Here is a 17150-nt window from a genome sequence, read left to right on the forward strand (position 1 = left end):
AAAATAAAAGTAATAAAAAATTTTGAATCTCTATTATTATTTACTTGTGAAAACACATTTATTACTGTTAATTTTTTTATGGTAATTAAAAATAATAAAATTATTATTATTATTAATATGAAATTAAATATAAATAATTTCTATAATTTTATTGTAAATAGTTGTTATTTATTTTAGATTTAATTGCTTACTGAAAATTTAAAATAAACAATGATTAAAAAAATGAAATTGATAAAATAATTATTTTATTTTTAAAAATAAAACTAGAAAACAAATATAAAAAAATAAAATTGGCCAACCGAAATTTAATACAAGGTTTATTTTTAACAATTTCATTAAATTTAAGTAACAAAACAGAGAGATAAAATTATTTATAGTAATAAAATTTAAAATAATGCATACATATATTATTAAAACAAAAATATATATAACAGATAACTCATAAATAATTAAATACTATTCATTAAAATTTATAAATAATTAAATACTATTCATTAAAAATTATAAGTATGCCTTAGCAGTTCATTTATTACTTATTTATACTGTTTTTATTGCTATAAACTACTATTAAGAAATGCATATATTTAATATTAAGAGGAATAGAAAAGAGAGTGAAAGAGTATTGAAGAGAGAAAAAAAAAATCTAAGATTTTCCACATCATCAAACACTGCAATTATATAAAATGAAAATGAAATTGAACCAATTTTTTTTAAAAAAAAAGACGAATTGCACACTAATCCCTAAATTTGAGAACAATTAAACACTTGAGCCTAATATATAATAATAATAATTATTATATATACGCTTTATTAGATGCCAAACTCTATAATACTGTGTACGATATTTAAACCCTTCATCAACTTCTGTGTTGTTCTTCTACTTCTACTCTGTTCACCAACTTCATACACAAACCATGGCAAAGGACAGGACAATTGGTGTGGCTTTGGATTTCTCAAACAGCAGCAAGAATGCTCTCAAATGGGCACTTGAGAACTTAGCTGATAAGGGTGACACCATTTATGTCATTCACATCAGCCCCAATTCTATAGACGAGTCTCGCAACCAGCTATGGGCAAAATCTGGTTCTCGTGAGTATCAATTTTCTGTCAATTTTACTTTTCGGTGTTTATTTATTTTATTCATTTGATGATAACGTTTTAGGAATCTTTTGATCTGGGTTGATCAGATCTGGTCTGATTTCGATTTTGCTTTGTGTTTTTGAAGCTCTTATTCCTTTGCAAGAGTTCAGAGAGCCTGAGATTATGAAAAAGTATGGTGTTCAAACTGATATTGAGGTTCTTGATATCCTTGACACTGCTTTCAGACAAAAGGAGGTGATATTCTTGATTCTACAAATTGAATTCAATTTAGACAACCCTGGTTTTGGGTGTTCCCATGTTTTAGTGTTGTGTCTGAACTTGCCGATTTTTTAGGTGCACATTGTTACAAAAATTTACTGGGGGGATGCAAGAGAGAAACTTCTGGATGCAATTGAAGATCTGAAGCTGGATTCGCTGGTTATGGGAAGCAGGGGCCTTAGCACAATCCAAAGGTGCCTAATTTTGTCCCCTAATTCTCTTTTTCAGCTTCTCTAACCAGTTATTTCAAAGAGAAATGTTTGCATTGATAGATATATATGCTTTTCCTTTTTCTTTTGTTGTGAGTGTGACTTTTCTGTTGGCATTCTTGGAGAGTTTTGCTGATAATAATGTCTTTCTTTGTTGTGATGGATTTTTGTGATCTGCATTTATTGGGGAATTTACCTTAAATGATTTTGGAAAAATTACTTGATGGTTGCAATTGTATACAGAGATTATGGAAATGTGCAAACATTGAAAATGTAAGTAGTCTTTGCTTGCATTAATTTGTTTGAACTGAAGTCTTTGTCTGGTGTTTTTGTTTCTCAGAAGTTGTTACAGGAGTGACAACTTCTAACTTTCTATTTTTCTTTTCAATTCCAAAGAAGTTCATCTCATCGATGTGTGGCCTCTTGTCATCTGAGGTAAGGTTGACTTGGAAGGAGATGGTGGCGGTGGTGTTGGTGTTTGGAGAAGATAATGGAAACCTTTTTCTGGTAATTGTGGAATCCATGTTAAGATGGTGACGGTGGTTGTTGTTTTAGGAAAACAGTTGAGAACTAGTGGCTTGTTGGAGGAGAAGCTCCCATTTGGATTTGAATCAATGGGGACTCCACCCTGTGTTGCCTTAAATTTCAATGGGAAAAAGGAGAGAAAAATATGGAGACTAGGGATGGAGGGAGGGAGGAGAAATAGAGACAAAGTAATAGTAAATGATATTGAAAGAGGGGAATTGAACTTTCATAGCAAGAACAAAAATGAAATACAAGTATCCTTTATATTAGCCTTGAACACTGCAGTATTCCCTTGGATTTTGTTTTTTTAATGCAGATAGATAGACAAATACCACCGGGTCTCCCCACTTGTTCTGTTATTAGTTATTTATTAGCATGATTCATAAGTTTTGAATTATCATAACAAATACCATATCATTTTCTTTAATTTTATACACTTGTTTAACAATAGGGATGCTATTAATAGTACAATTGGGATACATTATTTATAGCAATAGGGATTCAATTTTTCTTATAAATAAAATACTATTATTTGTAGGAAAAACTTGTAAAAAACTAAATGATACATTGGATTAGAACCTCTTTTATTAAAATAATACGACTTATTTTGTTAGTAAACCCATATCAGGCTTGATCATGAAACTTGGTATTTTAGTTATAGTGACATATCAAAACACACCAATTATTTACCATCATATAAAAAATTTATTAAAAAGAGAGAACAAAACAAAAAAACATGGAGGATCGAACCACACCTTTGTACAAAAGTGCAATGTATGACTTATTTATATAAGTAATTTTTTCAAAATCTCCTTGTTATGATAATTTTGGTATAAAATTATATTAATCTCATATATCTCCTATGTTATTGAAATATGAGTCTCATTGACATTCTGTTAAAACACAGGATCATTTTGGGAAGTGTAAGCAACTTTGTGATGACCCATGCTTCTTGCCCTGTGACTATCGTGAAGGAACCAAGCAGCAGCAAGTAAAGATAATCAACTGGGAGAGAACATTTAAGTTTCATATGATATTTTCCTTGCAGTGTTCTTGATCTAGCAGAGTTATATTTCCTTTCCTTAAGTATTTTGGTGGCTGATGAGAATGATAATGAGAATGAGTCTCATGTGATACTTTGTGTATTTTAGCTCTAACTCTTTGACTTTGAAGGAATAATTTAATGTGAGTGACATCAAAATTTTACTTTAAATTTGTGAGATTTATATCAATGTTGTTGACAGTTAACATGTGAAAACAAAATGGATTCATAATCCTAAGTAATTTCTATATTTTGTTGCATATGTTCTTGATATGTTTCGAAGTTTGTACTGCACTGCCATTGTCAAAAAAATATCTTAAGTAAGAAAAAGAAAAAGATTCATAATGAAAAGTTGAAGACCCAATCCAAATGCATTTTCTAAAAATTAATATGCTACGCCATTTCTTTTGACTGTTAGAAGGAAAAAAATCCCTTTGCCGTTTTTATTTTCCAAATTAAATTCCCTCTGGCATCCACATGCAACACGCTTTTGGTGCAACTGAAAGATTTGTAAACCATGAAAGATCCACTGTCATGTGCGCGGCATAGAGTGGTGGGTCAGCAATATTGCAAATTCTGGCGTGATAATCGGAAAAGAGGGCTTTTTTTTTGTAATATTGAAAACTACTTTTAGCAAAATATGTAATAAAAAATAATTTTTTAATAAAATTAGGTGTTATTAATATTTATTTTTCTAACACAATTTTTAACATCCCACTTTGGAAGGTATCATCTTCTTCTTTCTTTCACTCTCCCCCAAACCTAAGCTCATCTACCGCACCAATGCTTTTCTGCTTTCTCGTTCAACCGCCACCACCTCAAAGCATAGCACAAGACGCAAAACGCAAAAGCAGTGTTGGTCAAAGAAAAACGCATAACGCGTTCTGAGAAACACTTCAACCCAAATGCTATAATACAACCATGAGAACTACTTAGAAAAAGGATGGGAAGCAAAACATATGATAAGTAATATCATGACGAAAAACAAAAGCTGAGAAATGCAGAAAAGAGAGATGACAAAAATAAGATGACAAAAATATTTCTTTGTAAATAGTATAGTATTATGTACATTTATCTCTCTTCTTGACACAATATGGTGGATACGGTTTATAAAAAAAAGACAAATTAAGCAATTAAATCTAAAAAAATGTTTTTAATCTTACATAATTAAATAATTAAATAATTAAATAGATATTTTCCAAATACTTCAATTACATAAATTTTTTCGATTTTCGTTCTCTAAAGTGTTGTTCATCTTTCTCCTTCTTATTGTTCGTCCTCTATAAGGTGAATAAAGTTTGTGTTTGTAGAAGACACTCTAACGTTTAAGTCAGTCTCAAACATTTACAAAATATTAAATGTAGTTAATGAGAACCTAAAAAGATACTTTGATGGTTATGTCATTTATATTATAATTTATTATGCCTTAATTGGATAAGCTTGGACTTAGACTTGGTGTCCATTGTAACGCCTCAATTTTAGGGTGTGATGAGTTATTACAAAAATCCATAATTTTTAAATCATTATCATAGCACGAAAACAAATTTTTTGAAAACTCAACATCTAAACATGCATAAATAATTCAAATTATAGTAATTTCAAAAGCAATGTCCAAATTACATTATTCACAATTTTAAAAGTATTCAAAGAAATAAAATAACTCCAACAAGGGTTGTATCCATATGGATTTGGTAGAAAACACAATGTTCTATACTAGCTTGACTTTGAATAAAAACAATAAAAATGGTGCATAAAGAGTGTGGAAACATATTTGATGTACAAAACCAAAGCTATTTTAGCAATATAACATGTTGTAAAATAGTTTGAAGTTAAAAAGGATTGACTTCAAGATAATAAAGGCGTGTTTAAACTATATTTCACCACTTTGTCCCTCTCTTGTAAAGGTTAAGTTATTAGTTATAAAGACATAATTAATCATGTTCTGAGAGTTCTTTTTGAATGTAACTCTAAATTCATTCCTGATACCTAGAGCCTAAGATGACCAAACTTCAATATATTTCTCAATGACTACTTGAATGAATCACTTGCATTATGATAAGGACTCAACCACAACATTCAGTCCTTGAACCAACCTTTTCAAATACCTTTTATCTTTTAGTTTTTAGATTTGTTTGATGGCAAACAAACTGTATAGTTAGGTGTGTTGATAAGTGCCCAATATGAGTTAGTTTTGATGTTAATTTGACACTTATCTTGTTTTTTATTCTGTTAAATATATGTGGAAATCATCCTAATTTTACTTGTTTTCCAAGTTTTGCTAAACTTGGAAATTCAAAGGTGAAATATGAAGAAAATAGAGGAATTTTGAGCAAAATACTACAAACTAACTTAAGCGTGGTTGCAGCGTGGAATTTGAGGCTTGGGCCACATGAAGAAACGCACATTGGGAGGAAACCTCAAGCCTTGACCTGAGGCTGAAACCATGAAGAATCTTTCTACTAGAAGTTATCTCAAGGGGCTTGATCGTCGATGTCGTGCTCGACTCAAATTAATATTACAGATTAAATGAAGTAACTAGGGAGTGACTCCTAAGTTGTCTCTTAAGGACCAATTTTGGTTTAGTCAAAGGATCAAACACGTAATTGGGGGAGGGTGAACAAATTGTGTGAACTAAATTAACTAATTAAAACATGAATTAAAGACAGGTTGGTCACTAGTTCGATTGCGATGCTTCCAATCCCAAATTAACAACAATTACCCACTCCTCTCACCTCTAATTCAACATGAATTAACCAACTAAGTGAAGACTAATCCAGTTTTTATAAAAGCGAATCAAGCAAACGCAATGCACACATTCAATCAATTCTACACCACTACAGATTAAGCAATTGTGACTCTAATCAACTAAGCGAAGATTAAACATAAATTAGACAACTAAGCGTATACCTAATTGCAAGAACATAACAGAATTAAGGATTTTGCAATGAATGAACAATGAAATTATAATGACAGTGCAAGAATCTCAAGGACGCAATTGCAATCTCCCTAATTACCAACCCAAGAAAATTAAGCTTCCATTAAAATGAGTATTAACACACCAAAACGAATTAGAAACATCAAACAGCAGAGGCAAACAAAATGAAGAACATTAAAATGGTAAATGGTATTAAAATTGGAACGAAAATGAGCATGAAATTGTAAAGCGAAATGAGAAAACAAAAACGAAACTTGTTGATAGGGGGAGCACATGTGATAGTTGAACCCAATCCCTGTTATGTTGGTTTTTGATGATGACAACACACTGATAATAACAACACATGAATGTTTTCAAGGAACAACAAAAAGGAGTTTCTGTGTGTTATATCAATGCACATGCTGATTTGAAATTGCATAAAATGTGTGATAAATGCATATATTGAACATACTAATGTGACTGCATACTATGGTGTTTATAATGTGATTATATCTGTGTATGCACAATGTATAATTCTGTGTGATGAATACCACTTGCACAAAAAGCATATATGAATGACAAAATCCATTACAGTGTTGTAATCAACTAAGGTCATCAGACAGCTTATGGTTTTCAACTGTGGCAAAATAACTAGTTTGAATCGATTACATTAGTTGTTGAATTGATTAAAACTCGTGTGTTTGTATATATCATTTTCAAATATGCTGTGATGAGTGTTTGGAAAGAAAAATTTTCAAAATTCTATTAAGTGTTGAAGCTTAATCGATTACATGCATTGTGTATTCAATTAAGTATGTTATGTTTGAAAACTGATTTCTTGCTAGTCATAACGGCTATAACAGTCATATTTTTAAATGTGTTTGACCAGCATTTAATGAGAATCAATTACATTAATTGTGTATTCAATTAAGAGCTAAGTTTGTTGTAATTTTGTTACATCTATTTAATGTAACTAATTACATAAGTTTAATAATCGATTGCTTTGCGTCAGGACTGATATAAACTATATATTGACGCATTGTTTGAAAATCTGTAATGATTGATCATACTTACATTTTCATATCTGATTGATTTCATTTTGAGAGGTTTTACAAATTACTCAAAAGCTCCAAGAATTTCAAACGAGAAGAATTGGATCATCTTGAAGCATTCTTGAGAAGCAATTGAATGGACTACATTGACTGATTGCTTTAACACATCTAAAGGTGCATCTTGATTGATCAGGAGAGAAGACTTGCAATCTTTAATTTGTTGTTTCCCTGGACGTGCGCGTCAAGAAGAAGAATGAGGAGCTCTTGACTTTGAGAGGAGATTCTCAAAGGGTTTTCTACAACAGGGACGAGTGGTTTTGTGTTTGCAGGTGTTGTTGTTTCTATATTTGATTAAGAGTTTGTGAGATGTTTACATTTAAGAGTTGCTCTGTAAAGCCTTGGCTGTAATACTCTGATCATTATAGTGAATTACTCTTCGATTTAAGATTGATTGGGAGGGTGACTGAATGTAGGCATTGAGGTCGAACCAGTATAAAACTGTGTTTGTTTTTCTCTCCTTTATCTCTTTACATTTTCATTGTCATTGAATATACACGTACTGTTTCATTGCACACATATTTGTGTACTGCACAAGAAAGATTTCAAGAACCTTATAGTTTGCGAAAAAGATTTAAAAAGTGCAAGTTTTTATAAAACACCAATTCAACCCCCCTCTTGGTGTTGAGAAACAAAGTCCATCAATTCTAACAAAACTGGATTATGAAATTATGGAAGTGAAATTGTAGTAGAAAAGAGGCAAACAAAAATGAAAATGCAATTGGAAAACGAAAATGAAGCAAGAACAAAAAACGAAATTGGAAATTAAAACGAAAAAGATTCAGTACATAAAGGGAAAAGTAAACAAAATTGAAACCTAAGGAAGAGCCATTGTTCCTACGTTCAACAACACCCAAAACGAATGAAATAGAGAGTCCCATGTTTTTGCTCTCTTGGGTACTAAAACCTAGGCCCCCAATCTGCCCTACAAATGGATCTCTCACTAATTCACTAAAATGCGCCCAATAAGTCAAGTTTGACCCAATTTACATTAAAAACACAATAAAAACGAAATAAAAATACAATGTTGATGTGGGTAATAGAAAATGACATGGCAACTCTCTTTATGTCCCAAAATATAATTCGTAAAATTTCCCTGAAAATAATAATGGAAATAATTAAGCTCAGATAATTCAAATTAAATAAAATATGAATTACTAATCAAATTAAGTCCAATTAGCAAAACTGAAGAAATAATGAAAAGTTAAGTGAATAAGACAAATTAATGATTCATCAGGGCTCTAACACAGAGGCACAAGGCCTAATCCATAGAGGAAACTCACCATAAGAGGAAACCTTAGAACTGGAGCCATGACGTCATCATTGAAGTCACGTGTTGGAAGTATATAAAAACAACATTTCCTCTCTATTTTGAGAGAGCCTTTATGGAGATATTTTACTAGACTTTCTAGACAGATTTAGATATAGACTTTAGAGAGTCTTCTCATATATTTTTGATGAGTGCATATTTATACCTTCATTTAGCCTTTAATATTGGATTCTTAATTGATTTTTGTACTTTAATAGAACATTTTAATTAGGATTTTTATAATTGGGATTATTCATCATGAGATACAAAAATATGTTAAAAATAACTTTTTAGTTGTATAAATGTTCTTTGGATATTTTGAGGTGTGTTAGTGCAATTGCAGTTAAGTCGAGCTTATTGAGGTGTTGAAATAAATTGGTTAAAGTCTCATGACACCTTAAATATAAATCCAAGAATAATAAATAATCAATACCACAAGAACTCAATCCAAACATTGCATGCAAAAGTGAAGAAATTTGGCTAAGCCAAGAAGAGGGATCAAGTAACAAAAATTGGATCATACAATTTTCTCTAGTTGTTCTACTAAAAGGGCTTTGATAATTGATAAATGTTTATGATAAAAGATAATTTAGGAAAAATATATCTTAACATAATTTATTTGATATTTTTAAATAATTATCTTATTTAACTATATCAGTAAATATCGAAAGATAATATTTGTCAAATCTTTTTTGATCTAGAAATGATATTCTCAAATATTTTTAGATCTTCACATCAATAAAATATATCTTGAAGATATTGGATTATCTAAAAGATAATTGGAGGAGATTACATTATCATAAAGTCGATTATAATAACAGAAAAACCCAAAACAAAGCCTAGTATAATTGCTATATAAAGAGACTAAGGAAAATACATTAGGGGAGCGGAGGAACCCTTTGGGGTTCTAATTTCGTTCTCTCTCTCTCTTCTCTCATGTTCTCAACCTTTTCTTCTTCTATTTTTATGTTATTTCCATATTCCATGGTGTGTTAAGTCTCTAGGAGTGGTTCTACTGTATTTTCTTAACTAGATTACGAGGTTAGATGAATAAATTTGTTTGTTCTTTTGATTCTTGTTGTGATTTATTTTTATCTATATTTTTTGCTTCTTAATCAAATAAAAGTAATGATTTTTATATTGTAGCAAGTTAGTATGATGTGAAATCTACACAACATATCAATCATATGAGTCCAATGGTTCTTAATTTTAATTGAGAAATTACTTTGATTAAAGTTAGAAACTTTCATGTGATTGAATGAGTTTTGGCCAATAATTGAGAATGTACTTTGATAAGAAGTGAAAACTTTAACAAGAATTAATCAAGAATGTACTTTGGTTAATTAGTTTTTTACTTGATATAAGAGGTAACAAAATGGATATTATTAGACATAGTAATATTTAATTGATAATGTACTTTGGTTAAATTTACTTTGATTAATCAATAAAGTTCTTTCTTTTAATTAAGAATGTGCATTGATTAACAATGAGAACGCCAACAAATTAATTGAGAATTTACATTGATTAATTTGAAAATATAAGACAATAAATAATTGAAAAATAATCTTTAGATAACTAATGATGAATCCTATTTTAAAAAAGCAATGAAATCAACCTATTTTCTTTATCGTTATTTGTATCTTTTTATAAATTTATTTCTTTATATCTTTTGTTATTTTCTTTAATCTTTTATTGATCTTTATCTTCTTTATCATTTTTATTTTACTAATGTAACAACCTAGAAAATAGAATATTAGAGTAGATAGGTGTATTAAAATAATGAGACAAACATTTTATTTTAAAATAATCTTATAATATAAATAGAATTTCTAAAGCTCGATTCATTATTTAAATATCTTCTATCTCTCTAAAAGCACTATTTTCTTCCATTTCTCTGACTTCTCTCTACAAATTCTCACGTTTGGGCTATCTGTTCGACGATCAGGGAGTGCCTAAACGATCCTAGCGTTGAGGGCTACAATTCTTACCGATCAATTTCTTGATTATAACCGGTAAGTGGTTTCCCCTTTTTCTTCGTACGTTCTTGACTGTGATCATGCAATGAATACAGTTTGCATGTATCTAGTAGCTTTTTCCTTCAATTCCTAACTCAATTTCGGTTCTAAGAGTCGTTTCCTATCACCGATTGGTGATTTGTAAGGTTTTCTAAAGTTTCCTTCCGGTGCAAGCGTCTGTCGGGATTTCTGTGAGCTGTGTAGAGTTGGTTAAGGTAAGGGAAGCTAGATTTCATTAAATTGTTAACTTAGTTGTATATTTAGTGATTGTATGACTCTTGAATTTGGTCGTATTGAATTGATGTTTAAAATTGGTAGAAAATATGTATGTTGATTGTTTTGAGTGTGAAATGATGAATTTGAGGCTTAGAATTATTTTAGAATGATGTTAATCTATTGTTGATCATATGAGAAGTGATAAATCTGTTATAGGGTTGGTTACTTAAGATTAAAGTCATATTTGGGTAATTTAGAGTTTATTTTAGAGAAAGTGGGGTAGTGAAATTTTGATTTCGGAATAGGACTTGTAGATGGCCAGTTTCATTAGTTTAGGTAAGTCATTTTGGACTTGCTGAAGGTCTTAAATTGTTCAAAACAGCATAAAAAAGGGTAGAATGTGATTTGGGTCCTTGAGTTTTTGAATTTTGTGTTTTAAAGTGAAACTTGAGTAGTAAATGCTTAGGAATGTTAGTAGTAAGGTTTAGAAACGTTTGGTCAAGTCTAATTAGCTGTATAACACAAATTAGGATAGTTAGAAGTTGGAAAAAATAGTTAGAATTGGTAAAATTGGGTTGAGTGGCATAATTGTGCAGAATTCGTGCTGCAGAATTATGCAGACTCGTTGAGCGAACAAATTCGCACAACGAGTGGTCATGGCGAGTTGCTCTCTGTTTGACCAATTCGCATAGCGAGAATGGTTGTGGGGTTTGCTCTCTGTTTGATGATTCATATAACGAATCAGTTCGCTGAGCGCCTGGTTATAGTCTGGGATCACTGCCAGATTTATTCGAATAGCGAAAGGGTGCCCACAACGAGTGTTTGGGGGGTTTGGCCACTGTCTAGACTTTTGCATAAGGAATTGGGGTGCTATTTTGGGGGGTTGAGGTCTGGTAGCACTAGGAGTTTATTCGCACAACGACCCTTCTTGCTGTGCGAGAAATATCTAGATTCGCTTAGCGAGGGTATGCGCAGAGCTAATGGTCCAGGTTTTTGTTCACCTTTTCTTCTTTGTCTTAAGTTGATCTAAATGAATTATTGAATGCATTATGAAGTATGTTTGATTGTGTCTTACAACATATATAATTGATTATTGTCATGAGTATGTTTCGTAGTGAAGGTATATGAATTCTAAGTGGTGAAAGTAAGTTTCAATGTGGACTCTCTTGGTGAGATTCCAGTTTGTTTAGAATGAATGCAAGAGCTTAGTCTTGGGGGTTATCCTGAAACTTCAATGGTATTTCATTCTCATATAGAGATCATTGATCCATGTCGTGAGGTGTAGTAGGAGGTCTTAGTCTTGAGGGCTTCCAGTATGTCTCAAGGCGTGGTACATACTAACCTTGTGAGTGTGGTAGGGTAAAACCCGTTGGCAATGGCTTTGCAAAGCAGTAGAGGCCACCACAAGTACACAACCCACCATAGCTCAACAATCATTCTAAGTTCGGACGGTCAAGTCTAGGTTATAACATGTTAGGATGTTTGAACTGGTTTATCTTGCTTGATTAATCTTGAGTATGTTATATGTTATGCAATTGTATGAATTCTTTTATAACTAGCTTACCCTTCTGTTTGTGATTGTGTTTTGTATGTTTGGTGTTCTTCCTTTGCAATGATCATCTTGTGGGTGTGAGTAGAGGAAGATGAGGTGTCTCTGGAGCAGACTCTGGATGGTGAGGATGCCACAACATAGTTGGACTCTAGAGTAGCTTTATGTATAGTTTTGATAACTCCTTGTATCTAAAGTTTAAATTTTATGGTTATTTTGGATGACTGTAAAGTTAATACTTTATTTAATAGTCTATAATTGTTCTATCATTATTTTGTGACTACTATAATATGGTTTATGACTATATTTTGGGATGTTACAACTAACCCTTTTGTAGTTTTAAAAGAACTAATTTGTTAAGAATTAATTCCATGTTCGTTGGGAGACGACTTAGGGTTGAATTTACCTTTTCTATTTTATTTGCTACTATCCTAGCAATACTGAATTTGCTATAGTTTAGTAGTATTAATTAGATCACGTCAAAGATAACGTTATCAAATTTGGCGTCGTTGCTAGGGAACACAATTAGAATTTGACTAAGGAAATATAAGATACTTAAGTTGTCCATTGAGACACACCTGTCTTTCCTAGAAGTCTACTCAACAAGCTTTCAACTTATTTCTTTTCAATAAACCTCTTTCCAAAATGCAAAATAATTTTACATATAAAAATAATCAACAGTGTGATTTTTAAATGAATTATGATTACTATCCACATCAACCACATGATTCATATTGTTATTGTTAGCATAAAGCTGAAGAGAAAAAGTTTTGATGATTTCTAAAAGTCAAGTCTCAAGTGCTCTTCTTGCAAGAAGATCTTTATCAAGACTTGTTTTGTATTAAAGGTTTTGTAATCTAGTAAATTTATGTATAGAATGTGGTTTATCTTTGATTCTATGTATTGTTTACTTTAGGTTGTGTTAAAATTCATTTTGAATCAGAAAACTTCATTTTATACTCAAGATAATCGATTATCAACTTATAAAATCGATTATCAGTAATCAATTATGACTTGCCATAATCGATTATGCCGAGCAATTACGAGAATTTTTAAGCAAGTTTTTTACCGTTGTACATTCATTAAATGCATAATCGATTACCATAAGTGGATAATCGATTATCACACGTTAATTAGGTGAAAACGAATTTTTGAAGGTATTCTTGATTGAGATCTCTATAAATTGGATTGGGACTCTCATTCTAAAATACAAAATATGTTGTATCTAAAAATCTTATTTGTTGTATGTTATGATTAGTGTTTTAGGGTTTGTGTAACCCTTGTGCTTGTGGCTTTAAGAACTTGGTGTTGGTATAGAGCGAGAACTTTCATAGGAGTTGTGATTGAGTGTTGTTGTTGTTGCTAGGTCAAAATCTGTCATCCATTGTGAAGATTCAAAGAAGGTGCTAATCCTTCATGGAGCATTTGGAGAAGGTGTTCATCCCTTATGGGTTTTAAGGGAAGTGAGTTTCATCTCTTGTGGTAATAAGAGAGGTGTTCTAACCTTAAATTGTGTTATTTTCTTTGTGATTGTAACAATTTGTTGGTTTGTGATAATGAAGCGTTAATTCTCATTTGAGATTAACAACTAGACGTAGGATCTGTGTGATCCGAACCAGTATAAAAATCACTTGTGCAAATTTCTCTCTTTCTTACTCTTTAATTTGTTTAAATTTTTGTTAAGGAATTTATATTTTACAAGAAAATTATTAAAGGTATTATATGCGATAAGAAATCAATTCATCCCCCTCTTGATTTGTTGTACACAATAACCATTCCACTACACCGCTCTAACAATTGGTATCAGAGCTTGCTTTGATAGTTATTCAAAAAAAAATTTAAATGTCTAGACAATATAAAAAATTTGCACAAGGTGCTTCAATTAACAGGCCCCCTCTTTTTGTTGGGAAAATTTATGTTTTTTAGAAAATAAGAATGCAATATTTTTAGAGTCTATCGATATTGGTATTTGGGATGTTGTTGAAATTGGTCCTTTTGTTCCTACTATTATGTTAATAACATGCAGGAACCTAACACTTATGCCCAATGAACTGGTGATGAGAAAAAGAGGACTCAATATGATGTTAGGACCATAAATATCATTTCATCTGCTTTAACCATTGATGAGTTTTACAGGATTTATATTTGTAAAAGTGCTCAGGAAATGTTGGAAAATTTAAGAGTAACTCATGAAGGAACAAATGAAGTTAAGCATGCTCAAAAGAACTCTTTAGTCAAAAAATATGAGATGCTCAGGAAATGTTGGAAAATTTAAGAGTAACTCATGAAGGAACAAATGAAGTTAAGCATGCTCAAAAGAACTCTTTAGTCAAAAAATATGAGATGTTTTGGATGAAATACTAGGAAACAATCCATGATGTGCAAGATCGTTTTACACACATTATCAATCAACTATCTGATTTAGGTAAGAATTTTGACATTGAAGAGTTAAATATTAAAATTCTAAAATCTTTGAACAAGACATGACAACCAAAAGTCACGGCCATCACAGAGTAACAAAATCTAGCAACCATGTCTATGGCGGCTCTGTTTGGTAAATTAAGAGAGTACGAGATTGAACTTGAAAGGTTGAAAGAAGAAGATGATCGAGGAATAAAAAGAAATATTGCTTTTAAATTTGAGGTTGTCAATAGCAAAAGCGTCAAAGACGACGATGATTCTGATTATGAAGATCCAGACCAATTGATAAAAATGCTCAAAATATAGAAAAATGCTCAAGAATCCTTCTCAAAATTTAGGTGTTACACTTGTGGAGAATTAGGACATATCAAAGCAAATTGTCCAAATATAGAAAAAATTCTCCAAATAAAGGAGTGGGAAGAGTATAATTCAATCTCTTCATCAAGCATTAACTACTTTAATGAGCAAGCAAATATATGTTTAATAGACGACGATATAGTTGGAAGTCAAGTAGGTACCTTTAGTGATTCTGATAATTATGATGATATAGATTTTGATGAAGATGAATTGCATGATACATTCGAGGAATTATTGCTAGAATCAGAAAAACTAGATCTTGCTCATAAGAAATTAAAAATTGACTTTAAAGAATTAAAATCAAAATTTGAAACTATGCTTGAAGAATATGAAAATTTGAAAAATAAAATTTCCTATTTAAAAAAAGAAAAATTTGTTAGCAGTGATGAATGTACATCTTGCATAAATTTGAAGAAATTACAAGAAACAACCAAAAGAGAATGTAGTAAAAGCTCTATAGAAAAGAAAAAGGTTGTTAAAAATGTTCCTAAATATAATTATAATTATTACGATTATACTTATAGTATTAAAATTAAAAATGTCCCCAAATATAATTATAATTGTCATGATTATAATTATAAGAATAAAATCAAGTATGTTCCTAAATATAATCAAATTATTATAATTATAAAAATAAAAATAAATATAAAAGAATTCGTAAAGTTTGAGTAGAACATGGAACTACTTATAGGAAACCAAATGTTGCTACATGTTTTTGTTGCATGGAAAAGGGTCACACCTCTAATAAATGTAGAATAAAACATTTTGGTGTTCTAAATGGAATATATACATGGATTCCTACTATAAAATAACTTGTTTCTAACTTTAAAGGACCCAAATAAGTTTTTTTGTGTTACCAAAATATTATTTTTTTTATTTTGCAGGTTATTTAAAAATTAAGGAAGAAACTTTTGGGTGTGCACAAAAACTTGATAAAGTATAATTTGTCAAATTAAAGGGGAGTTTTCAACATGAAAAGAAAATTTTATTTTTTAAAACTACTTCTTTTTCTTCCTTAAGGCATCAAATTTTAGGGGAAGATTAATTTTGTTTAAGTTACTCAATAAGGAAGAGTACTTCTTTACACTCTTTTTATTTGTTTATATAATTTCTAAATTTATTGTATTTACTATGTTTTGAATTATGTCTCTTGTTTCCCTTTAATAAAAACGATAACTATTATTTATTTGTTTTGCCTTATTTTTTATGGTTTATATTCAGGGGAGTTTTATATTTAAGAGGAGAAATATTTTCAATCATACATAGCTTTTTTTAATAATGATAAAACAGGAGGAGAAAATTATTTAAAAAGCTTAAATATATTTATCTCTTGTCCATTAATCGCTTTCTTTAAGTTAGGTATGAGTTAAAGATTCGTATAGGTTACAAAAAGCTTTAAATCAAAGAAAATTAAAGAGATTTTGATCATCATAAAAAAGGGGGAAATTGTTAGCATAAAGATGAAGAGAAATTTTTTTGATGATTTCTCAAAGTCAAGTTTGAAGTGCTCTTGTTGCTAGAAGATCTTTATGAATACTTGTTTTGTATTAAAGCTTTTGTAATTTACTAGATTTATGTATATAATGTGGTTTATCTTTGACTTTATGTATTGTTTGCTTTAGGTTGTGTTAAAATTCGTTTTGAATCAGAAAACATCATTTATACTCAAGATAATCGATTATCAACTTATAATAATCGATTATAAGTAATCAATTATGCCATAATCGATTATCACGAGACATTATGATCATTTTTAAGCAAATTTTTACCGTTGTGCATTTATTAAATGCATAATTGATTACCATAAGTGGATAATCGATTATCACACGTTAATTAGTTGACATCGGATTTTTAGAGGTATCCTTGAATGAGATCTTTATAAATTGGATTGGGACTCTGATTCTGAAATATGAAATATGTTGTATTCAAAATTCTTATTTGATGTGTGTTGTGATAAGTGTTCTAGGGTTGTGTAACCCTTGTGCTTGTGGCTTTGAGAACTTGGTGTTGGCATAGAGTGAGAACTTTCACGAAAGTTGTGATTGAGTGTTGTTGTTGGACGTATGATTTGTGTGATCCGAACCAATATAAAAATCACTTGTGCATTTTTATGTCTTCCTTACTC

General features: G+C 30.6%; 1 protein-coding gene across 1 annotated transcript; it reads left to right on the forward strand.

Moving 5' to 3' along the window:
• The first annotated feature begins 828 nt into the window (after window positions 1-828).
• On the forward strand, window positions 829-3395 carry LOC124820664 (universal stress protein PHOS34-like). The gene is made up of 4 exons (XM_047292404.2): window positions 829-1089; window positions 1226-1335; window positions 1435-1553; window positions 3001-3395. The coding sequence occupies exons 1-4, from the start codon at window positions 915-917 to the stop codon at window positions 3086-3088; spliced, it is 492 nt and encodes a 163-aa protein (XP_047148360.1). The 5' UTR covers window positions 829-914; the 3' UTR covers window positions 3089-3395.
• The last annotated feature ends 13755 nt before the right edge of the window (window positions 3396-17150 follow it).

Source organism: Vigna umbellata, chromosome 11, assembly GCF_029865625.1.
Source record: "Vigna umbellata cultivar VRB3 chromosome 11, Vumbellata_1.0, whole genome shotgun sequence".
In the NCBI taxonomy this organism is placed as follows: Eukaryota; Viridiplantae; Streptophyta; class Magnoliopsida; order Fabales; family Fabaceae; genus Vigna; species Vigna umbellata.

What these genes read in the sequence shown, in the direction of transcription:
- LOC124820664 (XM_047292404.2), top strand. Translation starts at nt 915, where the DNA reads ATGGCAAAGGACAGGACAATTGGTGTGGCTTTGGATTTCTCAAACAGC. An exon ending in ATGGGCAAAATCTGGTTCTC is followed by an intron (nt 1,090 to 1,225) that starts GTGAGTATCAAT and finishes GTGTTTTTGAAG; the next exon opens with CTCTTATTCCTTTGCAAGAG. An exon ending in CTGCTTTCAGACAAAAGGAG is followed by an intron (nt 1,336 to 1,434) that starts GTGATATTCTTG and finishes CCGATTTTTTAG; the next exon opens with GTGCACATTGTTACAAAAAT.